Below are 26,414 nucleotides of genomic sequence, written 5' to 3' on the forward strand. Positions count from 1 at the left end.
TCAGTCAAGTACCTCTCTCTTAGGAGATGACATACTAGACCGTTAGATGTAGGGTTTTTAGTTGCTTAAAAAAAAAGAAACATATAACGTCTAGACATCAAAGGAATGACGCAAATGTTGTGAAAGGGCTTTCTTTTGTAAGTCTTGTGAACTTGCTGTCAGGCAATAGTGGGTAAAATATGCATTTTAAACGTTTGGGATTTTAGATTCAAAACTAAGTATTGCACATTATTTCTATCAGCACAGCGTTAGTTCTATATTTGGCTCCTGTGGGTGAAGAACTCAATAAAAAACAATGAGTCTGGGGGAGGCATGATCACGAGTTCATATATAGAGGAATTGATTCCCTGGGTACAATTTACAACTGTAATAATGTAATCTGGTGAACATTTATTGGGTTGTTTATCTGAAGTAACAAGCTAACAGTGTGTTGGATTGGCTCAATTAACCAGCGACTCGCAAAACTAGTCTAAATCTCTGTGTCTTCTCTTTACTTTCGCTCTTCTCAATTTCTGCTTGTGCTTTTCTTAGCTGTTTGCCATTCTCCACCCCCATGATCTAGTTAAGGAGTCCAAACCATGAGGTGTTTTTTAGCTCGGCTGACAGGAAAGGGGAGCACTATACCTCACATTATCAAGCTTCACATGATGAATGAACCCACACGAGTATAATGGTCAAATAATCAGCTTTAGGAATTTGGCCAATGAATCAAACTCTATCCTCTGCACCAAAGGGATCGCAGGAATGATTTTGCTCGGTGAGAGGAAAGACCAGAAAGTAACTGTTCACCGTTTGCACTCTGGGCCCTCTCACTTTGTCCGGGGTCCCCCATCACTCGCCTTGCCAAAAGCATCGACTGCAGCAGGGTGGAATCCCTCCAGGCGAGCTGTACATTTCAGGATTGCGTGAAATAAAGAGGAAGAGGATAACTTGCGGGGAGAACTGTCATGAATGTAAATGATATTACAGCCTGCATGGCAATCACTGTTTTGCTGGTATGTGCACGTTCTCATGCACTTTGTGTGGTCAGCGTTATGAATTCACTCATCGTCATAGCCGCCAGTGAGTTATATAGAGAAAGCAAGAAAGAAAGACAGAATGAAAGAAAGCAAGAAAGAAAGAAAGAAAGAGTTTCAACATCTGTTATGCAGCTGTGAGGATTTCTACGGGACGCCAGGAGAAAAAGGAATTAAACACAGGGAGGAGGAGGGGAAGCTCAGAGAAGGGCTGCGAGAAAAGAGAAACAGGGGATCCAAAATGGCAGGATTGGATTAAAATGGCAGGACTGAAGGAGCACCTTTCTATTTAGCCACTGACATTAGCCTGGTTGAATTTCCCATGTCATACAGGACTGCCCTCTCTTCCACCGTTGACTCGTATTGCAACTTACAAGCCTAGTTTTCACTTTGGTCTAAAACCTGATTTTACTTGAACGGCGAGGCAACCATTTGCATCCTGAATGTATTTTGTATGTACAGTATGAAGTTTATTTATTAAAAGTGGTAAATGTATGTCAGCTAGCGTTAATGGTACAATGGTATTCAAAGTGCTTCCCTCACCCTGTCCCTGATAACAGTTTCTCAACAGTTGTAATGCGACAGTGAAAATGGGGCCACACACAGAGCAGTGTGGCGGAGTGGGGGGGGTGCGGCCCCGGGCTTGGCCCACCGCCGTCACTCCTACAGGCCCTGACAGTAATCAGGAGAAGAAGTGAGTGCTGAGGAAGTGTCAACAGTAACAATCCCTGCGCTTCATTTAGGCCAGATTAAACTGATAGCTCATTGCCAGTGACATAATTTAGATGAATGGCGGGTGCAATCCATCAGAAGAGTACGGCTGGTGTGAGTGTGAGTGGGGAGGGGAAGGGGGGGGGGGGGGGGGGGGGGTACGACCCTCTGTGTGCCTGGCTGCCAGTAGGGATCCCATTACCCTACACCTGTTAACAACACCAATCCCCTTGTATAAACAGTAAAGTGATCCTTTTATCGAAGGTAGAGGGAAGGAAAGAGACAGAAAGAGAGAACGAGAGAGAGAAAGAGAGTGTGGAGGAAGTGAGAGAAAAGGGGTAAGAGCTGAGAAGAGAGATGGAGCGGAGGAATAAAGACATGTTTTCTTGTTTGGTTTTAGAAAGACTAGCACCTCTGGACATGATGGATGAACTCAGGGTCTGGAGAGACAAGTCATGGACAGATGGCTCAGATACACACTCTGATCACAACACAGTGGCCCATAGACTAAAGCAAGAGGGACATCTAGTGGTGGAGAGCACCGCTCCACTCCTCTATTTCATTACCTTTGTTGAATTCGGGAAGATTCAGTGGATTTCCTCAAGTGAAGACCTATAAATAATAAACAGTCAATGGTTTAATATAATGAAGGGATTTCAACAATATTTTACACATATATTTACCTCATTAGCATGCAACGATATCGATTGTCAAAAGTCTTTACATGAAAATGTGCCCATTTTAAAATTAGAAATTTGAAGAGCCAGCATAATTGCAAATGTACAGTAAATCCAAACAATTCAGAGTCAGTTTTCTGCATCAATTTAAAGAATACTACTACTCTTTAACAATGAATGTACATAACACTTAAATGTGTTAATACTATGAGATGTGAAAATATCACTGCTCTGAAAATTTAAATCTGAATTATATGGTTCTTCATCTGTTTTGATTGATGTTGCCTATGTCTTCTGTAAAGCTCATCAAACAAGTACAGATTTTTCTTTATCAAACACCAGTTTTCTTTCTGAAATAAGTTATGATAAATTAAAAACATGAGAGCGTGCAGTGTGACAGTGGAAGGGTACAGTCAGTGTATAAGTTTATTTGGCTTGGTCTCCCTTGGCACTTGTGATTGGCTGTCCAAAGCAATGTGTTAACACTTATAATTAGATGTAGCCAAATACTGTATGCTCCATGTGATTGCTCTAATGTGCGCTTCATTTGCAAACACTAAACTGTTGGAAGCAGTCATCAGCTTTTTGGATGCTAGAGAAGGGCTTACCAAAGGCACAGAGAATTAAAAATGACACGTTAACCCTTTGTTTAGGTTTACATAGAAATTTCATAAAAGGGCTCATGATGTTCATGAGACACACTGATATATGAACAATCAACATTCATAAAAGGGCTTGTGACATTTATGAGAAGCATTCAAGTATGAACAATGAACATTCAACAGTGTCATTACATTAATTTCAACATTAAAAAAACCCTGAACCTCTTAATTTAAAAATGTGCCTGTGTATTTGCCTTAAACTCCACATCTTCAGTAATCCTCCTCTATTCAGTTTAAAACTATTCCAAATCCACAACAGAAAAGTAGGTTGTTAGCCATTAACACCCAAATGTGGCACCGGCCGAACTCATTCCTCAAGATAGCCAATCTGCATAAAACCTCTCGTCTTTTGCTCAACACGCATGACCACTCAGCCATGAAACATATTGTAATTCAGTGGGACATAGAGGGGAATTGCTAAAGAAAGCAAGTGGCCATTATGTGTTCTTGAAAGGCTATTTTTATGTAGGGGTTTTGGAAGCATTATTATCCCTCAATGAATGGCCCATGCAGAAAAGTGGAAGGAACAACTATTTGGTGAAAGCGACAGAGTGTGCATCAAGCGGTAATTGCCATTTTTGGACAGTTACAATAATAGGCCTAAAAAAAAAAATCAAAACCCCCTCCAAAATTAGACTAAATTACTCTCCTATAGCTGGAATAAGCCTTATATCTGGAAAGGGCGCTTTGAAATTCATCACAGGATGATAATGAGCGTCAGGAAAAAACAGCCAACAGTAACACTTAGCAGTATTTAAGCTAAACATTAACTGTTAGATAGCTATAAGGGCCACAAGCATCTGCATGTTTTGTCATTTAACCAATGTTTTATGTTTCAGTCTTCACTCTCAACCTGACATGCATTTTAGAGGAAGCAAACAAGGTTGTTTTCAGAGATGGGAACTATTTCTCAGCATTAGCGACTGAAAAACTACCCCGTTGTTATAATACTTTCTACTGACTTGATACTTGGAAGTGAGTGGAGTTGAGAGAGGACAGGCGAGGCTTGGGGCTGATGTGCGGACAGACCCCGTTTCTCCGCTCTCCACAACTGCCTGTGTTTGTATATATGCGGTGTCTTTCTCCCCATTTGCCTAACTCAGCCTATTGTGCAAGACACACTGTATCTATTTCATATTTTGGATTATGCCACTTTTGTTTTGGAATAGCTTTCAGTAGTACCAAGCCTTATCGAGATCATGTTACACAGAAAAAAATGACACATATGGGAATAGATATGGCTGGAATAGGAACAATTTGCCAGCCAAAAGGAAATTGTACAATACACTTTTTCGGGGAGTTTTAGATAGACGGTATAGCTGGGGGTACTGAGTCTAAATGGATTTTTAAAACTCTGCACAGAAAGTCTTATAATTCATTCTGCAGGTGAGAGCCTGGTAAAAGCTTGGTGTGCTGAAGTATTGCATGGGACTAAAAGCCTGAATGGAGACTTAGGATGACAGCACTTCCCCCAGGCCTGGGAAGGATATTACATTCATTAGTATTGAAGCCATTAGAAATGTTGATTGTTATGTAATGAATGTGTCATGAATGTAAAATAGCCTATGTCACGAGCCTTTGCAAAGTACAAAACCATGTATGTGAACCTGTATTCTGTGCAGAATGTCAGGCAGGAATGTTGACTGCCACACTAAGTGAAATATTCATATTTCCACAGTGCTTAGTAACCAGTTCCCTCCATTTCCATCTCACCAGTCCACAGTATTGCTGTTTATCCATGATCAATTACTTTGTGCAAAGCGGTGTGCGGCAGCAAAACTTACCATTCGTCCTCAGAAGGCCTGATTTTCCCCCAGTCCTCCTCCTCCTCCTCCTCCCTCCCTTTCTCCCTTCTCTCTTTCTCTCTTTCTCTCTCTCTCTCTCTCTCTCTCTCTCTCTCTCTCTCTCTCTCTCTTTTCACTCTGAACATTGTGTCTCTAACGAGTCACGTCCATCTAGCAATTATTATGAAATTAAAGCTATTTTCCATGGCCGGTGTTTGCCCCGGTAATAACCACAGTGAGATAGGCTTCATTCATTTAGCATTTTAGTTCAGCTCAATTCCTGTCGCATTAGCAAGAGGAGAAAAATCAGAGTGTCACTCAGATATTCTGCTTAATGGTTTGGTGATGGCCTGGCCATTTTTTTTTTTTCTTTTCCTTTCGCGATCCTCCTAACCCTATCTCCCTGCCAATTACGCTGTTTAATCTATATGTAGATAATGGTGTCCAGGACCTCCCTGTTGAAATGTCAGGTGTGAAGAGGTTATTAGCTAACTTTTAATTACTGTCCATCATTCACCAGCCAGTAGGATAGATCGGTCCTCTCTGCCTGTCCGCGTATCTAGTCTCTGAATGTTGGCTGCAGGCAGGGGAAAGAAAGACATTTAGGAAGCGCTGGGTCTCTGACTTAATATCACCATTTTCACACTATTAACAGGACTTAGGGTATGGAAGAGAGAGACGGGAGGGAGGGGGAAATGGTGTGACCAAGCGGATCATGTGTCAAATAGTTTAATGGAAGATGATTTAGAGGGAGATGTAGGAAAAGGAGGACATGGAGCAAGAATCAGGGAAGAGGAAAGTGGTTTGGGATTCTGCTGTCTGGAGGCATCTGTAGCCAAAGGTGGGTTAAAGGCGAATATGCGGGTTACTAATTCTGCATCAACATAAAACCTAATAGGACAATTATTTTATGAGCGCTCAGACTTTCCCAAATGCTTGAACCACATCATATTTTGTGGCTCGTGTTAATCCTTGAATGTTTCAAAGGTCTGAAGAACCTGCAGCCCTGTTACAACAGAGATTGCCCTGTTCATAGAGATTAGTCGATTTCCCTCTTCTTCAAATGTTTTAAAAGTCTGCAAACCATTTTCATGAACTCCCCCTGGCCTAGTGTTAAAGCCTTCATTGTACATTTAAAGGCCCGCAACCCCTGACCCAAATTTTGCACCCCCCACCCCCCACCCCCACCACCCCTGCTCTCCAATACTTGTCTAGGGGCCCAAAATAATATGAGTGCTGGCCACTGGCTCCGAGCTCTGTCTGTATCCGCTATGTAGCAGAATACTTTGGCTAAATTTATGGCACAGGAAGGAATAGGAGATTACCAAGCATTAAGAAAAAATGACAATAATTAAAATAAAACATATTTTGTTTTGTTGGAAATTCTGATTTTAGGGGTGGGATGTGAAACATCTCTAATGGTTAAATCATGAGAGCACAATCAGCTTTTGTTAATGAACTGCAATTTATGTGTACTCACCCTTCACATTACGCAGCAAATTGCATTGCCACAACATATTCTTCTTTAATGTACTTGTTAAATGTGTTATGCTAAAAAGCTAACAAGTAATTACTTAGCCTTACGGAGAGGTTCCTATATTTTCACTGTCATTATTTGTACGACCAGAGGACACTGCTCCATTTCCTCAATCTGACAGTAAAACTGAGACAAAGACATTATTATCAACGGCCAAGTAGTAGTACACATTGGGTATGAAACTACAGTACATGTTTCTTCATAAAGCTGTTGAGACTTCATGCGCCCTCGGGTCCAGAGGTGAGTTACAACTTGTAATGTAAAACATGTTTTGTAAAGCGCAACTTTGGCATTGAAACAGAGACATTTAAGTGTGTTTATTGGCTGTTTTAGTGAAGTGAGTAATGGTGCTTTAAGCTGACATTGAAAATGTGCCAGGGAGCCATTTGTATAATTTTTGTCTGGGCATGGCGCTCTCCCTCTCTCCCCAGCCTCCCCAATGCTAAATAGAGGGGTAAATTTAGCAATAAAGCATCTCACCACTGCTAACGTGTGCTAATTTGGCTGGAGTTGCAAGCATATTGCATGTACTATGGACATGATATATATGCTTCTAAAATTAAATTCATTAACAGTGAACATACAGTGGGCCTAAATTTGACTTGTACCCTAAAAAATAGAAAAGAAAACTCTTCATCATAGATGCTCAATCCAGCAAGTATGTTAATTAACATTAGAACCAAAAACAATCATTAACCATTAACCATTCTCACAAGTCTTCATTCAGGACTACAGACAGGGGTTGAGTTGTACACACACAAACACATTTACACATACATAAACACACATACACACACACCTGCGGGGAGAGGAATCGCTATTCAGCCCTTGAACTGTCTTTGAGCGGATTTACTATTTTAAACTCTGTAGGGCCGAACACTGCCACAATGATTACAGCGCCACGGAGAGAAATACTTCCCAAGCTTAGTCTCCTTCTTCTCCCTCGCCATCTTTTACAGCTTAGAGGCAAATTCCGTTGCAGGCGATGTGCTGTTATTCCTGCAGACATGCTCCCTGTGATGGAGGCTCTGGTTACAGGGAGCTGCTCCTGGATCACACACATAAACACACTCACACACACACTTACACATGCACAGTACACACACGCACGCACACACACACACATTCCTCATTTTACTCAAGGAAAGAGTAAAACGGAAAGAGATAATTGGTAAAATCTCCAGAATTCTAAAGCGATGAGATAATTGTGGAATTATTCCTCGCTAACCCACACTGTTTCTTCTCTCTGGCTCACTCTCTGGACCACAAATGCCTCTGTGGCATTCAAGTCTACTCAAGTCTCCGTAACGTCAAGCTTTCACATCGTAACACAGTGTATTTTCAAAGACTGGCAAAAAAATAACCATTAACTAGTGGACATCATTAAGCCGATTAGCGTTTTCCATCCCAACATACCTGCCTTTGAACCAGAGTTTGTATGATATTCAAGACTATAAGTGGAGCCTAACTGTTGTGTGAGGAGTTGTGTGTGTTAAGACTCTGCTCTCTGCTCTCTGCGCTCTGTGGTGAATTACAGCTGACCCATGAAGACCCTGGGCCCCGCTGCTCCTACCTATGGAAACCCCCGTCATCTGGATCACATCGGGCTCAAATGGAGAGCAGAAACCCTTTGTCTGACACGAGCAAAGAGGAGGCTGGAATGAGCGTCTACTGAGGTGTGTGTGTGTGTGTGGGGGGGGGGGGGGGGGGGGGGGCATTGAGGCTGGATGTGTCAGCATGCAACACAATACCCCCCTGTCTCTCTCTCTCACACACACACAAGAACATTTGGCTGGAGTAAATAAATTAATGAATAAATGAGGACATGGCACCTGTGGTCATGGCTGTCCATGTTGAGGAATGCTCTGGTGGCTCAAATGTCATTGGTGACCTTTGACCCTGGTATCTATAGCAACAAAGATTAGAGTAGGAAGGAAATTCACAAAACTTGATTTGCACCTCTCACTAACATAAATTCTAACTTAATTTCCTGAGCATGCAGTGACCAGAAAACAAAAAGCACATACTAATAACAATGTGCAGGATTTTTTTTATTTATTATACATTTCCCATACAATGTATTAGTGAGAAATCTGGAACAAATAATAGTAAACAATATATTTCTATAATCCAAATTACAATCATATAAATCTGTATGTGTGTGTGTGTGTGTGTGTGTGTGTGTGTGTGTGTGTGTGTGTGTGTGTGTGTGTGTGTGTGTGTGTGTGTGAGAGAGAGAGAGAGAGAGAGCACGTGTGTATGTGTGTTTTGTATTGTATCATGAGTTTAAAGGTGAAAACTGCTTTTTAATTCATTGGTTCCTTGTAAGTTGAGACCCTTAAAGAACTTATTGTGTGCATAGTTTCCACAAGCTGCTTTTCAAAACATATGACTAAGAGACCCAAGTCTGTCCTGCACTCTTCCTTTGCAAGATAAAAAAAACTGTGTGTGTGTTTCACTGGGTCATCTCATTTTAAAAATGCAGATTTCAGTAATTAATAAACATTTAGTTTGTAGCTAATTTATACTTTAATCGACTGTGGCCGTTGCCCCAGTCTCCCCCTTGTGCTGTAAATATCTGGCGTGCCAACATCAAATGAAATGTTGAATATTTCAAAATTGCTGCACTGTCACAAACATTTGTGGTATAGTAAATATGAGCAGAACATCCACAGGCTTGAGGCATAGCATCCACTGCAGCAAACAGCCTCAGCTCTTCTAACCTGGCAAGTTGCTGCCCCCTGCTGTAACACTGCATGCATGAAAGTTTTAAAATGCGTCCTAATGTGAAATATGTGGATACATTACTACAGTGACAGAGGTCATAAGTATCATGATCAGTATGCAGAAGAGTAGCACTGTTGTTTTAGAGGGTAAATCCCCCTTAGGAAGTGGCACATGAGAATCTAATTATCTTCTATCAATTGTAAACATGAGTAACTATATAGGTATAAACCCACAGCTATAACTTTTATGCTAAATGACATAAATGTGCCCCTATCCCCTGGGAAATTGCTTTGAGTAGACTTCTCTTGTTCTTCCATTCACACAGTTTTTCTTTTTTCAATGACATGGCATCCGTAGCTTGTTAATGCTCACGAATCTACAGATGTAACTGCTGGACATAGGAATAACAAAATATTTTCTTATTGATATGAATGTAGTTTTTATTCTGCATTTCAGTGATTTACAATGGTGCCAGACTTGTGTGATACATTGTTGAAAGAAAGAAAGAAAGAAAGAAAGAAAGAAATTTGACTAATCTAGGGCACTCAGATTACACTTTCCTTAACTCCAGCGGTATTCCTCCTCTGGGTTAAATACTCCTGATAGTTCAAACACAGAAACCACAAACAAAAAGAAAAGTACTTGACCGAATGAAATGAAACATAAATAGCCGATAAACACGATATAATCCCCATTATGTATTCTTACTGGAGTCTAGCTCCTTGAGACTGGAGCAGGCTGCGACAAAAGTGCTTTTCTGTTGAAGGAGGGCTGAGAGATTGCTAGTCACAGGTGTTGTAAACACATACTGCAGGACGCTGCATGCTATGAACATGCTGTGGCAGTAATCATGCTGCCGTATGATTACAGCAATCAGGAGAGTAAAGATGGTGTTTAGGGAAATGGCACTCCAGGAGCTGGCACTTCACATTGCCATAGAAATAAAATACCTTGTAACTTCCAGCTGGGTGCAGAAATCATTTTCCAGGGCGGGACTCCCATATAACTTTTATTTGCCATATGGACATTTTGAATGCTTGCCTGTGGGAATGAACAGTTACATGGATTTTTTCATCCTGGATTCCTGGGTGTTGCAATTTTTCATGGAAAAATTGAGAACAGAGACAACAAAACGTGTTTCCTTTATATCTGAAAGTAGTTTATTACATAGTAGGCGATTAGAAAAGCAATAAGTGTATAATGAAGACAACTGATTCAATCACAATAAGGTGTAAAACACCAGTGGTGTACATTTAATTCCTCTTAATGATAACAACCACACTTTGTATGGTTTGAGAAGTGCAAGGTTGATAGTTCTGCTGAGATAGGCAGTCTGGTGCTAAACTGGACCCATGTGGATTTGTGAATGAGGACCGCATTGCTATCCCATATTATTGTTTTAGAAAACACACAGAGACACTCATCCAAACTGAAATATTATTGAAGTTCACATAGGCACAAGCACAGATATATATATATCCACAAACTCACAAGCAATTGTATGCACACACACACACACACACACACATTCACTCACACACACACACACACACACACACATAGACACATACACACTCTCCCGCACACACATAGACACACAGAAACACTCACAATCACTCTGCTGTTTAAAACTTGTTCTGTTAGTGCATTCGTCATGTGATGCAACATCCTCCTGTTCAGGACAGGTTGCTCCACCAATTCTCTGTGACACTCAGCACAAAGTTAGTAATTTTAGTTAGTTTGTTAGATTATTAGTTCATTAGTAGGTTAGTTTGTTAGTGTGTGGGGAGCGATTAAAAGCTCCTCAGGTTAGTATCTGTTAATTTAACTTTAGAACATGTTAGTAGCTTGTTGAGGGAACAAGACTGTCTGGCTTGTTCACAGTGGTGGAAAAAGTACTCAAATCTTCTACTTAAGTAAAAGTAGCAATACCATAATGGAAAATACTCCAGTAAAAGTAAATGTCCTGCATTAAAAATTTTACTTGAGTTAAAGTATAGAAGTAAAATGAACTCAAGTTTCAAAAGTAAAAGTACTCATTCTGAAGAATCCCTTTCAGTGTTAAATTGAGGCATTAACCTGTAAGAAGTACTTTAATGTTGTAGGTGGTCCAGGTGGTGCTAAGTTTAACTACTCCATAAACCGTTGGGTAGTTTAACCTCTAACAATGCATCATATTTTATAAGCTTATTGTATGTTTTGCATGTAAAACCTTATTCTGCAAAGTAACTAGTAACTACAGCCTTCAGAGTAAAAGTATAAATGGAAATACTCAAGTAAAGTGCCAGTACCTCAAAATTGTACAGCACTTGAGTAAATGTACTTTCTTACTTTCCACCTCTGCTGGTTCATAATAACTGAAGAGAGTAATTTATTGCAATCATAATTTGTGGCCCTGTAGTTCAGTTGGTAGAGCATGTCACTGACACTAGCAGATTTATGGGGTTTGATTCTCACTAGGATACTCATGGTACTGTAATGCATTTTGGATAAAAGCATCCATGAAATGTCATATCATGCTCTGTTAATAAACAATGGTACCACTCATTATTACAGTGGTACCACACAGGGTATTACAGGACATGCTTTGCTCTGATCGAGGAGTAACAGAAAGAGACGTGTGATAAGTCTGTTACAGGTTATCAGGACTGAAATGTTTTAGTCGGAGAGAGAACGGAGATGTTAGTGAGAGCAGAAGTCGGGGTGGACTGGTACAGCCTCACCGTTGTTAGTATATTCACCACACCAAGTTAGTAGCGGAGACGGAGAGGTTTGCTTGGCTTGTGTCTTGCTGCACTGCCTGTGGCGACGACAAGCCAGGCACTCACCTTCAAAAGGTTGACCACACAGTGTGCAGGCAGAAGCACACATTTGGTCTCTGAGGAAACAAATCCGGCCTGTGAAGTGTGACATGGCATGGTAATACCGTTTGGAATCAGATAAATATCGAGGGGATTCTGCCAAACACAAGTATGTGGTCAACCCAGTTTGATATTGGCAGTCGTTTCTGCTCCTCTTTTTCATCTTGTGGTTAATAACATTTCCCATCCCAAGTCCTGAAACCCTTCTCACCATGCCCACTTACACATTTTGTATTTGCTTGTTTCTTTGTTGTTGTTGTTTTGTTTTTGTGAATGACACGTTCCCAACCAAACTTCAAGGTCAATCTGAATAGCCGATTTCTAGGAGAAGAAGGATTGCAGGATCATGAGAGAGGCTTCTGTGCATCGGACTGCGGGCATAAAGCAGAGGGTTAGTCAGGTCAGTGTGTTAGAAAGAACAAGGCCAGCCATCAGCATTCAGAGTACAGGTTAGTAATAATCCATCTGTTAGCAGACATTAGTACTGTTAGATATTAGTGAGATATTGTTAGTAATGATCCAGACCTGGGTAAAACACTGTTTACAAATAATTAGCAGCATTTGGTTCAACTTGCTGAAATATCACAGAGTGGGGTTTAATGCCAGCAGGTGTCAATCACAGAAAAGTATACTCCTTTACTTTTCAAATACATTCCTGTGATTCCTGTGTCTAGATCACAGGTATTGTTATATGTGGCAAACCCCACCCACCTGGTACTTCACTGAGGTTAAAACAAACGCTCAGAATCATTTGTCATCAGTATTCTGACCATTGTCCGTTACGTTCAGTAGATAAGGAATGCCAGAAGAACAGCTTAAGGCATTCTGTAGGTTTGCTCACTGAGGTAAAACAGATAGCAGCTCGGGGATAAGGCCCAGTACGATTCAAGTGCTGTCTGTCCACACACAAAAATATGTTTTATCAGACTTAAAACAGACAGGAACCCACACACACACATACAAACACAGACGCACGTACAGTACATATGCACGCACATGCACACACATACATGCATACACACACACACATACATACACACACACTACAGTCAAGTCAAACATTGCTGAAGAGCGGTATATAAAAAGTTGTCAGCAAACCAGAATTAGCAGGTATCGGAAAACAAAATGAACTAATAAACCACATATTCTCAAAATGTGACAAAACTACTTATTCTGGACATGAAAACAGACTTCTACTATTAAGACTGTGGCCTTAAATTGTCAGAGCATGGGATAGATATATGCTGGCCTAATGAGGAATTAACAGACAGGACTTTGCCATTAAAGCACCACTTGGAGTTAAGGTGTCAAATGTAGGGGGAGGTGAGCAAGGTGTTAGGCACAGTAACCAAGGTTACAGCATGAAGAGGACACAGCACACAGCACCAGAAGAGGCAGGAGAGAGGTGTTCGCTGACTGCAGTGTCAGTGCTTTCATCAGCCAAAAAGAGTGTGGGAGTGGATGAAGCTAGGTTAGTATTATTCACAGACGGGGGAAAAGACACCCCCCACTCACACAAATTTAAAGGGAGAAGGGAAAGACAAACACTGCGGCAAATCACTCTGGACTCCAACGGCACCCGTTTGCTATTTATGGCATGAAATGTGGTTCTATTTAGACGAGAGGGAAATGTCCGAGACGGCTCTCTGCTAGCAGCCGTGGTGGCGTTTGGAACACCTCAACTCCTGTTTGAGTAACACACAACGGCAGCAGAAGTCGTCTTTGCGGTACATAGCGGTCCGTCACACAGCGGGGGAAAGGTTGGTCCTTCATCGTCTCCATCTAAAAGCATGGCATCGGGCGTCAGTCACTGCAGGAGAAATGACATGCCGACTGTTACAGTCATGAGGAAACAGCAACTAAGAGAGAAATACTGAGCTGATTGATGATGTGATTTTTTCTGATTCCCATCACCAACAACTCCTCCTCAGCACTCTCGACATGAATACACTCCCACATTCCCTGTTATTTTTGTCCTCGCAACTCAACTGACAAACACTTTTTCAGGATAATCCTGCGTAATGTTGAGTAATGAACCTCAAAAGCAGATTATGCCAATCTGATTTGGTCACGGTCTCCACTTTCAGCTTGGTTTATCTCTCCTCTTAACCATAATTCTGGAAAGGTCTGCCGCAAATGTGGCAGAGATTTATGAATCAACACTTAACTAATCCCTTACGTTCTATCTGTCCACCCCCGTTTATCTGCACTCTCACCCAGCACAGAGGCTTTACACACATACACAGAGATCTGGACAAAAGGCAAGAGTCCTGTAAAATCTGGCACTGCCGGTATATTCATCCGGAGTTATATGACAAGTCACAGTAGAGTTAAAAGTGAATAGAAGGGAAATAAAAGTCACTGCGGTGTAAATCTACAGCATTGGGAGAAATACTGTACCAGTGTGTGAAGCAGCACAGCAGAGGGCAGCCTGTGAGTGATGTTGCCAGCAGTCCAGCCAGGTCCAATGAGAGCCCGGCTCTGCCTTTTCTTCAGCGTAACTGGAGAGGAACACACAACACAAAGCAGCAGAAAGTGGAACGCAACCCACCTGTCCTCCCAAGCTACCCAAGGATTGTTTGTTCTCACTGTTTTTGCTTATTCTTAAGGGCCTAGGTCAAAGACTATTAAATAACGGGTTGTGAATCTGAATCTGACACACTGAGACTCACTGCTTAAAGATGACCCACTTTAAATATATTCATATTATTCAGCTAACTGGTGAAACAATGCATTTAAATCCCCCTGCTGTATTTCATCTGATACTGGGTAACAGTGCAAATGTATCACCCTCTTGATTTTAATAAAGAAAATCCAGCCTGTACACATACCTGTCCTGCTCTAGTTTCCCATTTGGATCCTCCCAGTATCCTGACTGTTGATATGCCAGCTGGTCTGTAGGTGTATCCAGTGCGAAGTCCACCTAAAAACCAACAGCACATTGAGTAGTTGTCAAACAGATTGCAATCAATTATAAATATCTGTGGTTTCTGTTGATGTAGATGATTCACTGTGCTTTTGCTTGCTTTAGATGTTGTATTTTGCTTTACCGCACTCTAAAAACATAAAGGAAATACAATCATGGAATTAGCATAGGGATGTAACATCATAGCTCAGGATGACATTAAATCTGTTAATTAGACCTTTGATTTGTCTTGTTCAATCCAGAAATATCATGGCTGCAGCTCAAGCTATATAGGTCTACCTGACCTGGAGATGGACGACAATCTACAGCTTATATATATATATATATATATATATATATATACACACACACACACACACACACACACACACACACACACATAGCCTCTATTGTCAACAATGAAATGTAAACCTTAAGTCTAACCTGTATCCTAGAACATGATAAATAAGTTGTCTATATCAAATAAGCCTATATATCACAACATATAACCTACAACGATGTTAGGTTACAAGCAAAGACATTTGGCCCATTTATCGGGAGGCAGTTGAGCGAATCAATATTATTATTATTATTATTTGGTGATTTTTTATTTTTTTTTTACATAAAAATTGATCAAAATTGTTTTCTTCAAATGGTATGAAACGTTTTATGAAAAAACACAAAAACACAATAGTAGGAATTCGGATAGCCTAGATAGCCATTTTCCTACCAGTGATCTCCAGGTTCAGAATGCACCTGTCCCGCAGCATCAAATGGTGCGACGAGAGCGTTTGGTGCCACCATCAGACCTTCTTCCATGCTGAAGACAAAGCTGTCGAGCTTGCAAACAGACGCCGTCTGTGTGATTTTCGCCTTCAAAAAAGCGGGACCGCTCGCCTATACCCTGCATCCACGTTACGCACTAACATAAGCCGCGGTTAAGCGTCGTCTATGGCCGCCGAGCTGAGCCAAGCAGATCTGGGAGTGCCACAAACAGCTGCGCACTGACGAGTCCAGAGAAAATATAGGCTAAGTGGAGACGGAAGCTCCGGAACAAAGAAAAGTGTTTGGTTCGGAGGAATTAAAACAGTATACGCAGATGGCTTTGAGTAGGCAGGGCTACCTAGACTTGAATAGTCAATAGTCTCGGTCTCCAGCTGCCACAGGTTTACGGTCTTTTGTATGCGCCCTTCATCCACCATCTGTGTTCCCCGGGCAACCGAGCGGTGGGACTGCCTCCGGGCATCATCTCCACCAGGCACACAACTAACACACAGCACACAGGCTCTGCTAGAGAAATCACCACAATATTGCTGTAATATTAGTGTGTCTGTGATGCTCAGTTGTGAAGAGTTAATAGTGACCTCCTTATTGTACTTTATGGTATTTGTACGCTATGGTACATCACTATACTATTTCTATAGGGATTTGTAGTGTGTACTGAATTTATAGAGACTTTATCGTGGTTTGGGTTTTATTATCTACTATAATATCGCTGTGATATTCCTATAGCGACTTAAAAGTTTTGCTGTGATATTTGTGTAGAATATTCTTCTAAAATGCAGCCTTAGATGAGTAGCCTATACTTCTTTTTCATAAGGTATACACAGCTTATAGAGAGGACGAAGAAAGCTCGTCATAAGTCCACTAAAGTAGTCTCCATTTCGTTCAATCCATAAGCTGAGTAACAACAGGCTACAGGCTACAAGACAAGAGGTGGTCTGTGTGTTGGAGCTGTTTGGAAAAGAACTATAATCCTAGAATACATTTTAGAAATACATTATATGGTCCTAAATATAACAGCAAATCCATAAGCCTTAACTGGCCTATCATAGAGGAATAGCCTACATAGGAGATAAAAAGATATGATATACCATAAAGTCAGTAAGTCCACTGGCTGTCAGACACACTATGAGTCTCTACAAGAGGATAATAGGAAGTCCAGTCGAGTCGTCGTGTTGGCTACACTTGTAAATTATTTTTTGTGATTGATCAATAAAAGGTATAGGCTAGGCTTAATTAATAATAGTTAATCAATAGATTTAAATACTTAGTTAATAATAATAGCTATAATAGTTTAGGTTAGCTAGGCCTACTATAAAACTTCAGCTCTTAGATAGATAGATAGATAGATAGATAGATAGATAGATAGATAGATAGATAGAAAAGGGGAAATAAAAATATAAACTAAAGAAATATAAAAAAAATCACACTGAAAACGGGACATAAATAAATAGGCTAAATAAAATAAAAAAAAATCAATAAAAGTATAGACACATTGGGAAATAAATATATTAATGAACAAATAAATAACAAGATAAAAGTAATATAGTAATTTAATTCCTAACTTAGAGGAAACTATTTTTGTTATACACTAATACACATTAAATAGCCTATATTTATTTATTTTCCTTTCCCTTATGCTAATAAGATGAGTTGGTGGGTGTGGTCAGAGACTTAATTTTATTCACCATCTCTGACTGGTATTGTAGATTCAGGAGTAGAAGGCTAATCAAGCACCTTGAGATTTCGTTGTATTTTAAAGTGTGCTATATAAATAAAAATAAAATTATTATTATTTATTAAACCAACAAAGTCAGTGAAGATTCAGCCATTTACAAACACTTTCAGATGATTGTCCTGCAGCCAGAGCAGCTCGACCAAATTCTCAGCCAGTAGACTAACTTCATGGGAAAAAGCAAATAGCGACATTTATTTCAGCTTTGTTTGCCAAAGGACAAGTCTCTCTAGCTATCCTTTGCCTGTACCAAGTCATCACTTGTATCCTAGCTAACTAGTTTTGTATGTAAACAATATAAACAGTGAGAGCATGGTAAAGGCAATGATCTACACAGGCAGATACTGATCAACCGTGAGTCAGGTAGGACTATGGGTACAACCATGCCTGTATTACCGACCGGGCACATGCCTCGGGGCCCCAGACCACCAGGGGCCCCAAAATGTTCTGAGTCCCGAGGAACGGACATAGTCTTTTCAATAAATTTCAACATTTAACAATTTTTTTGGTCCTGCATTCCCACCACCTGTCACCTTGCCTTCTTAAAGCCACAACTTGCAATCCAAATGTAAACAAAGGGAAGCCCCACCACCTAAAACTAAAGCTTGCCTTGTTGTTGGACAAATTTTATCATTCTCAAATTGCGAAATATGCGAGCTCTAGATAGAAGGTATGGCAGTTTGTAATGGCTAAAAATGAGTTTCAGATGACTTTGAACCTGTAGAAGGTAAATGTTTGTATTGTTTGCGAACAGGCTGGTATCTTGAGTTACTATGTGTGGGTGTGTACTGAGAGGACGGGGGGGCCCCAATAGGACATGTGTGCCCAGGGGCCCTGTGGTTGGTTATCCGGCCCTGGGTACAACCAGTACAACCCACAAGGATTTAATTGACACACCCTCATTAGCATTATGTTGGAGATAAATAAACTCAAATGCAATAAAATAAATTCAATACATGCATGAAAAACAAACAAAACAATTATTAATCTTATAATCATATATTTCCTTTTATCTTTGTGCTTTAAATTTAATTAGGCTATTCATTTATTTCCCAATTTATTTATACTTGATAAATAAATTTAATTGATTTATTGATACATTTATTCACTTACTTCTTTTTCTCTGTGCTTTGACAGATTGATTGATTGGTTGATTGGTTGATATGGCGGACTTAAACCTCCACAGCTAGATTTGGTAATTGGTACAAAGGTTGTAGGTTTGTAGGTACAAACCTGTATACCTGTCTACTGTAGGTTGATGGCTACACAACTATAGCCACAATTCATAGGTCCATTTCTCTCATAATGTAATACTTCAAACCTATGACGATATTAATATTTTTTTTCTGCATGTTGCTGTAGACCCCCTACAAGTTCCTCAAGCATTTTGGGAACCACTGTTACAGTAGATAATAGGTAATCAGGAAACATATAAACAAACTTTCCAGTCCATGTATACACTATCCAGCTGGGGGCGATAGTGTACGTGAGCGCGTACTTAAGTTTGGCCTCGCCGAGTTGCCTTACAACAGTATTAACAGGCTGCTTGGCAAACGAGAGACAACATCACCACTGTGCCTCTGTGGTTCGTTACCTCCATGCGTTAGCTGCAGAGCGGCACACAAGCGGCTACTTTACATTCGTGAACTTGCAGTCACAGCACGCTGTGATGCTGCGTGTTGTGAGTGTAGTTTAGCTTCCTGCTAGTCTGCTACTTCATATTCACTAGCTGTCTGGCTACTGTGATTGAGGCAGCCGCACATGCTGTGTATGCATCAGTCGGGTCCTGCAACACTCTCTGGCTTGTGCCAAGTCACCGATCAACTCTACCTGAGTAACGGCAGGGCGGCTAACGATGCCTCCCTGGTATCTCGGTTCAACATAACCTGCATCATCAATGTGACCGAGACCCGGAGCGGCAGCGCGCCTCCTCCCGGGCTGGAGTACATCCACCTCCCGGTGGCCGACTCCCCGGCCTCTCCCCTCGGTGAGCACTTTGATGAAGTGGCACGTCAGATACAGCAGGTCGCGGAGCGCGGGGGCCGCACGCTGGTGCACTGCAACGCCGGCGTGAGCCGCTCCGCCACCCTCTGCATTGCATATCTGATGAAGCAGCGCCACATGACACTGCTGGACGCCTACAGATGGGTGAAGTCTTGTCGGCCCATGGTGCGGCCGAATATCGGTTTCTGGAAGCAGCTCATCCGATATGAGAGAGAGCTCCGCGGGTGCACCACGGTCCGAATGGTGGCCTCCTCCATGGGAGAAATACCGGACATCTATGAGGAGGAGGCCAGGAATATGCTGCCACTTTGAAGCGATATGCTGTCATTCATGTAGGAGAGTGGTTCCGAAAGTATGGGCCTTGAGGGGATTTTTGACATTGTGCACAGTTTAGGAATATATGGATGTGGCTGTTGTACTTGGTTCAGTTCTCCACCAAATATCATCACATTAAAAACTTTGGGACAAAATCATATCATATTGAGGACTTTGGTATGAAAAAGCTTGGGTAGCCTTGTTACCGAGGACGATTTTGTCTACTCAACTGAGGTCTTTCATGTTCGTGACAGCTTTTGATTGTGATGAGTCCGCTGTTTAGTCCTGTAAATTAATGACAGGCCCTAATCTATTCCCTGGTAAATTGTTATGGGCCTGCAGGATGACAGGCTCAGTGTACAGTGATTTACAGTATGAGGTGAGAACTCAGTAAAGTAATGAATCAGCTCTACAGCTGAAGCAGTTGTGACAGTGAGGGCAGTAAATGGAAACAAATCATTTGAGGCAGAAAGTTCAAAAGGCATTTATTTTAAAATCAATGTCGATCTTCAGTCCAGCATACACAAATGCAGTGTGCAAAACCACATCTACATTTGAATGACAGCAGGATAACGGATATGGATAGCCATTCCTATAAAGTAAAATAAATACCACTGAGCAAGCCACTAAATTGACTAAAGCCATTTAGTTATGAAAATGAAAACATCTAATAATTAATTTTACAGGTATGCAAGAACAATCTAACTTGTGTTATATATGGACTATGTTCTATTATTCTTTCAAATTTTTACCTTCTAGCAATTTCATTGGTGGAATGCTTCCCATGTTGAAGAATGTAAAATACTTTATACTAAGAGCTGTGTATTGTGAGAAATCAGATAATGGAAATTATTGTTTTGTTGCATATTTCATAATAAAAAAAAGAAAATGCTATATTTATTAACTTTCAGCAGAAACGGCTTTCCATAATATTACAACAATAGTGAACATTAAGCTCTGTAAGAAATGGAACTCCGGTAGAAATATAGTGGTGACTCAGGGAGCAGGCACGAGAGAAAATTACACTGACTCAGTTAAACCATTTGCAATTTGGCACAGGTCAGTTATCTCCTTGGGAAATGTTATCGCTGTGAACATAAACACACACAGCTATTGTAGGGTAAACATTTAATCAAATTCAATAGTGATCAACGTATGCCCACATCCATGATTTTTCCCCAATATTGCACTCTCAACTGTCAAAAAGTGCAACTGCTGGCCGGTTTCCCCAGACAAAACATAAGTTTTTGTTAAAAAAACAAAAAAAACAAAATCAACATTGGATCCTGGAGTTCCCTCATAAAACAGCAACTGATACAAGGCTTAATAAGGCTATAAATTAATCAGCTATAGAGATGTTGGACACCCATGTAGGAACCACACTGTCTCAGAGTTTACAGATAATTCAACATTTCAACCACACCAGTCCCAGCACATTGAATTGCACACAGATTATTGTGCTTAAAATGTTAATAATACAGTCTGGAGAAATAAGAGGACGTGTGCATGTGTGCCCAACACCCCACCAGTGGTTGAATCATCATTAAAATGTTTAATGTCAGTTTGAGAGTGGGCTTAATCTGTCTGTTAAATACAGAAAAACATGTCCCCGCCTTTCCTCCTTAGGGAGTTACAGTGGGTGAGCACTATGCTAGCCTCTCATTAGGAACACAGGTCACTATTACATTCATCTGGCCAACACCATTTGGTCGTGAAAGCAAGCAAACATCCCAACATTGTACTTCAGTAAATCCAAATGCAATTTTTATACTTGTAAAATAAATGCTAATTTTATCTGATACACATTAAGAAGATCCTTCGTCAATGGAATGGTGCAATGCCAATATCTTACAGTAATTCAAATGGCTTATTTGGGTACACAATGCAATCACTAGTGTACTGTACAAACAAGGTTGGAATCCGAAAAGCTAATAAATTCATCTGCTACTAAAATATCCTGAGTCTGTACCTTAGTCAGGTCAAATGACAAAACGTGATTGCCTAACAAGTGGCATAACAACACGAGTGCAAAAACAGCATGCTTATTTTACCTCTACTGATTTTCACTAATTCCCTTAATAAGGCAACAGTGTCATCTGCATAGTCATGCAATAAGCATCTAAAGGTACAAAATAGTATTTCCATTTAAAACACAGAAAGTGAAATCAATACAGATTACACCAATGAAAATATCTATCACCAATATCCACTTGCCTTCTTCTAACAACCCACAGTGTATTTAGCTGCACTAGGCAATGGCTTCAAGACACAAGTTCACATCTGAAAGAAAAATGGAGAGAATTCAGTACTCACAAAAACATTTAATGATATTGATTTCTGAACTAGAGGGGGAAAATACATTTCTTCCTATCAACAACTTACGTGCTGCTCCAGCTTTTGGTATTCTGTGGATTTGGGCCGACGTGCCGATCTTGATTTCTTTCCTTCCAAAACATAGGCAATTATCTGACAGAGAGAGAAAAAATGAATAAAATATTAATCTGTGTCTATTACACAGTAACAGGTAGTGCCCACCTTCCCTGAAAAGGCCTGAAAAAATACATATGTACATCATGCACCAAATAACTACCGCAGGTCAAATCATAATGCTTCCACTGGGACAGCATGTTGCTACGGTCCATGTTATAATTCAGAGACACCAGTGAGAATCAAACTTTTCAACAATATATCCTGATGGGAAAGACCAGACTTGTCCATTATGCAAACTTGTGCCAGTGGCATCATACATTACTAGACAGTTCGGTTAAAATGGGGAAAACGACATTCAAACAGTTGTACCATGTACCTGTTTGCCCCAGATAGTGCATTTACCATTGCAAATTACAAGATGACCCCATGTGCCAAATACCCAGTTGTAGGCAAATTACTTGGACTGAGTTCCAAGCGCATTCAGGCTGTCGGCAGTTCCATAAATAACAGGATAAGGAAGATCTATCTCAAGGTGCACAAGCCATTGTGCATCAAAATATACCAAGTGTCTGGCACACTGCATGGAACTCTCATTTCAGGTTCCTACTAGACTGTTCAGCAAATATTAAGTTAAATTATGGTCTGATTAATTTGCTGCATGCTATTCATAAACAGGTCTGAAATGGAAATAGGCTCGTACTTTGTTTGTTTCCTAAAATATAATTTCCAAATTGTTAGAACAAAAAAAAGTATGTATTAGTTCTCTGATGACAACCACGACATTTGTCAGTGAAATTTGGGTCAGCGGAAATATAGAAAGTGGGTTTACTCTACTCTACTAACCTATGGACAATTTAAAACCATGATCACAAACCTCCCTGCCTCAATGTGTAACTGTTTTAATTGATTTTCTTTATTGTCATCTATGTCTTGCCCTATTTATTTAATACTTTGAACTTGTTTGTAACTCGACATCATTGTAAATGAGGGCAACCTCAATGGTTATTCGAGTTTAAATAAAGGTTTGAGATGTGACTAGTTGATTTATAAGGAAGTAGGAGTAAAGTAGAAGTAAAGTCAGAGTGAAAGTAATTTTAAAGGTCATATACCTTGCGCTTGTTGTGGTAAGCGATGTAGAGCACTGCCACCAACACAGCTGTAGTGACAAGGTAGGCAAAGAAGTGACTGCTTTCTGCCTCATCTTTTACTCCAGATAGGTTAGAAATAGAATTGTCTCCTGACTCTTCCTTGTTGGGTCCCACTGCAGACTTTTCATTCTTTTTTGGCTCGCCATTCTTGGCGACTTCTCCAGGCTTCCTGGGGTTTACAACTAAACCTGATTCTGGTTCGTTAATCTCCCCTGCTTGTCCTCCCTTCTTAGTTTCTTTCGATGACTGATCTTTGGTGACTTCTATTGGTTCTTTCTTTCCTGACTTTTCATTCTCAGGTTCCATTTCCTTTCCACCCTTTGACGTGTGACCTGCTGGCGCGTCTGCACTGTCTGATGGCAGCTTCTTAGCAGCTCCCCCTCCAGGCTGCTTCTTGTCAGAGTCTGCTTCTGTGTTGTCCTTGTCTCCATCTGCTGCTACTGGGATCTCACTGGTTTTCACTGTCTTTTCATCTTGCTTTTTATCCAAGTCTGTTTCTACGTTGTCCTTGCCCTTGTCTCCATCTGCTGCTACTGGGATCTCACTGGTTTTCACTGTCTTTTTATCTTGCTTTTTAGCCGAGTCTGCTTCTGTGTTGTCCTTGCCCTTGTCTCCATTTGCTGTTTCTGGGATCTCACTGGTTTTCACTGTCTTTTTATCTTGCTTTTTAGCCGAGTCTGCTTCTGTGTTGTCCTTGCCCTTGTCTCCATTTGCTGCTACTGGGATCTCACTGGTTTTCACTGTCTTTTTATCTTGCTTTTTAGCCGAGTCTGCTTCTGTGTTGTCTTTGCCCTTGTCTCCATCTGCTGCTACTGGGATCTCACTGGTTTTCACTGTCTTTTTATCTTGCTTTTTAGCCGAGTCTGCTTCTGTGTTGTCCTTGCCCTTGTCTCCATCTGCTGCTACTGAGATCTCACTGGTTTTCACAGTCTTTTTATCTTGCTTTTGGTCCCCTGGTTCCCCTCCCTTTTCAGGCATTGGAGGCGTGTCCTGTTGTATTTGGGCATCAGGGGGTGTACCATTGCTACCTTGGGAAGGTGCTCCTGTAAGTGAAGAAAAAAAAAAAAAAAAAAAAAACAGCAGAAAATATGTAGGGTTTTTTTTCTTCAGTAAAATAGGTTTCTGTGCACAGCCAGGCAGCCATACACATCCTTTGCTCTTTAAAAGATGCAAATGGTAAGGCTAATTTGAGTCACATTCCCTCTCTCAAACATATTGAGATCAGGGAAAGCCATTCTGCACAATAAAAAATGGCTGGGTAAGATCAAATGATGCACCAATATACTGTTATTTTATCCCTCCGCCCCGCCCCAAATCATCCATCCCTGGCACTACTCCTGAGTTCATGCCTCAAACCCTAATATTGATAGTTATACACCTTATTATGTTAATCTACACCCATTAAACAAGGATGAATTGTCACTTTTTGCTTTCATCACAGACTCCACGGCTGTAGGTGTCAGCTTGGCAAGTATTTCGGAGCCTCTTGACGGTGTTGAGCGTCTCAGAGGTGATGTATTACATCAGTGGCTCTAGCTAGGTTTCATTTCTATCCAACACTACAGCAGCTGATGACCCAGCATCTTCAACCAGCCAGGAGAACCAGCCACTGAAATCAGCTGTAGTGTTTAGTTTGAATGAAACCCTGTGTATGCTATTGGGTCTCGATAGGACATGGTTGAGAAACATAATCTGCACTGGCAGGAATTATGGAGGAGTTCAAACCTGTCTAACAAGACAAACTCCCATTGTTAAGGCAGCACAAAAAAACCCGGAAGACACCCCATTACAGGTTGTGCTTCCACGTTTGCTGTAAATATATGGCAAAGAGCCATTGGATAACAATGGATGTAGCAATAAAATTTAAATTTTCATCAACGTTGAAGCTGGCAATGCTGTCGGTCATGAATCTAGAAAGAGCAAATGAGTAAATATCCAAACCTGCTGTCTGACACAAAAGTCCACTCACCTCTGGTGAAGCTGCAACACAAAACGACTGTGAGTATCACGAAAACCCTCCGCATTACGTCCTCGCACACAGCAACACACAACAGATAAATTTAATTTTCCTCCGCTTGCGCTCACACTGCGAGAAGGATCCGCCGTGACAAATACAGGTCGACAGTTGACAAATCCTGTTCCTGCTTCCGTGTACACAACCGGACTTCTTCAGAGGTGAAACGTCAGAGCTGACTTCGTGTCAGCGGCTCGTTACTGCCACCCACAGGCCTACTGCGACACGACAGGGAAAATACCCCGGAGACGTTACTGTTGCTGTTGTGCGACTTTATCGGCAGATGGCAGTAGTGACATGCTGAGCAATTAGAAAAAAAAAGTGAAACATAGGCCTATTATTTTAACAGGATTCCGGTGTGTTCGTGTGTGTGTTTGTGTGTGTGTTTGTGTGTGTGTGTGTGTGTGTGTGTGTGTGTGTGTGTGTGTGTGTGTGTGTGTGTGTGTGTGTGTGTGTGTGTGTTGGGGGGTGGGGGGGGGGGTGGGGGGGGGTGATAGATGTTGACACTCAAGATGTTGGAATTTTGCACATTGTGCAACTATTAAGAATAACAAATATTACAACAAACTAGAAATAGTTACTATTATCCTATATGAATATTATAGGCATATTATAGTAATGCAATTTATTAAAGAGATACAAAATAAATATAAATAAATATAAATAAAGTACAAGACAGTCACTATAAGTTGTGAGTACCATAAACACACTTAAAATCACTATATGAGAATACTATAGGAATATTATAATGATTTTTCATTCAGGTGATGGGGCCCATACACATCTCAAAATAAAAGACAAAGGCTGTTTCTCTCAGCCTGAGGGTGTACAGTAGCTTGACTTTGCCCAAATATTGAGAGATCAGATAATCATCAAAATGTTAATTGGAGGTGTTTTACATCTCAGCTGGAAACGGGGGACCTGTGGATTCCTGTAATGAATATGTCTTAATTGTGGCAGGCTATTTGACATTTGAAAAGTCAGATGATCCCTCTCATTCTTGACACCCATTTGCATTTCCATCTTTAAGGTCAAATGGGTATGAATAATACATTAAGGAGGTTCTTAAGCTCACAGCCAGCCATACCTATCGTCACAAAGACAC

The 26,414-nt window shown here is 40.8% G+C and overlaps 2 protein-coding genes and 1 long non-coding RNA gene across 3 annotated transcripts; 1 reads left to right on the top strand and 2 right to left on the bottom strand.

Moving 5' to 3' along the window:
- Nucleotides 1–10,261: 10,261 nt before the first annotated feature.
- LOC139648016 (uncharacterized) lies at nt 10,262–15,771 on the bottom strand. Its single transcript, XR_011695558.1, has 3 exons — nt 15,611–15,771; nt 14,376–14,898; nt 10,262–13,785 (listed from the first exon to the last, which is right to left on the bottom strand). It is a non-coding gene; the product is annotated as an uncharacterized lncRNA (long non-coding RNA).
- Nucleotides 15,772–18,952: 3,181 nt separating this feature from the next.
- On the top strand, nt 18,953–19,775 carry LOC139648015 (dual specificity protein phosphatase 18-like). The gene has a single exon (XM_071524049.1). The coding sequence runs from the start codon at nt 19,160–19,162 to the stop codon at nt 19,712–19,714; it is 555 nt and encodes a 184-aa protein (XP_071380150.1). The 5' UTR covers nt 18,953–19,159; the 3' UTR covers nt 19,715–19,775.
- A 381-nt stretch (nt 19,776–20,156) lies between these two features.
- tgoln2 (trans-golgi network protein 2) lies at nt 20,157–25,432 on the bottom strand. Its single transcript, XM_071524048.1, has 4 exons — nt 25,265–25,432; nt 23,257–24,338; nt 22,100–22,183; nt 20,157–21,997 (listed from the first exon to the last, which is right to left on the bottom strand). The coding sequence occupies exons 1-4, from the start codon at nt 25,317–25,319 to the stop codon at nt 21,992–21,994; spliced, it is 1,227 nt and encodes a 408-aa protein (XP_071380149.1). The 5' UTR covers nt 25,320–25,432; the 3' UTR covers nt 20,157–21,991.
- Nucleotides 25,433–26,414: the final 982 nt, after the last annotated feature.

This window comes from Centroberyx affinis, unplaced genomic scaffold (assembly GCF_046629955.1).
Source record: "Centroberyx affinis isolate AG114_WGS23_722 - 3 ecotype Tasmania unplaced genomic scaffold, CSIRO-AGI_Caff_v1 ptg001139l_1, whole genome shotgun sequence".
Taxonomy (NCBI): Eukaryota; Metazoa; Chordata; class Actinopteri; order Beryciformes; family Berycidae; genus Centroberyx; species Centroberyx affinis.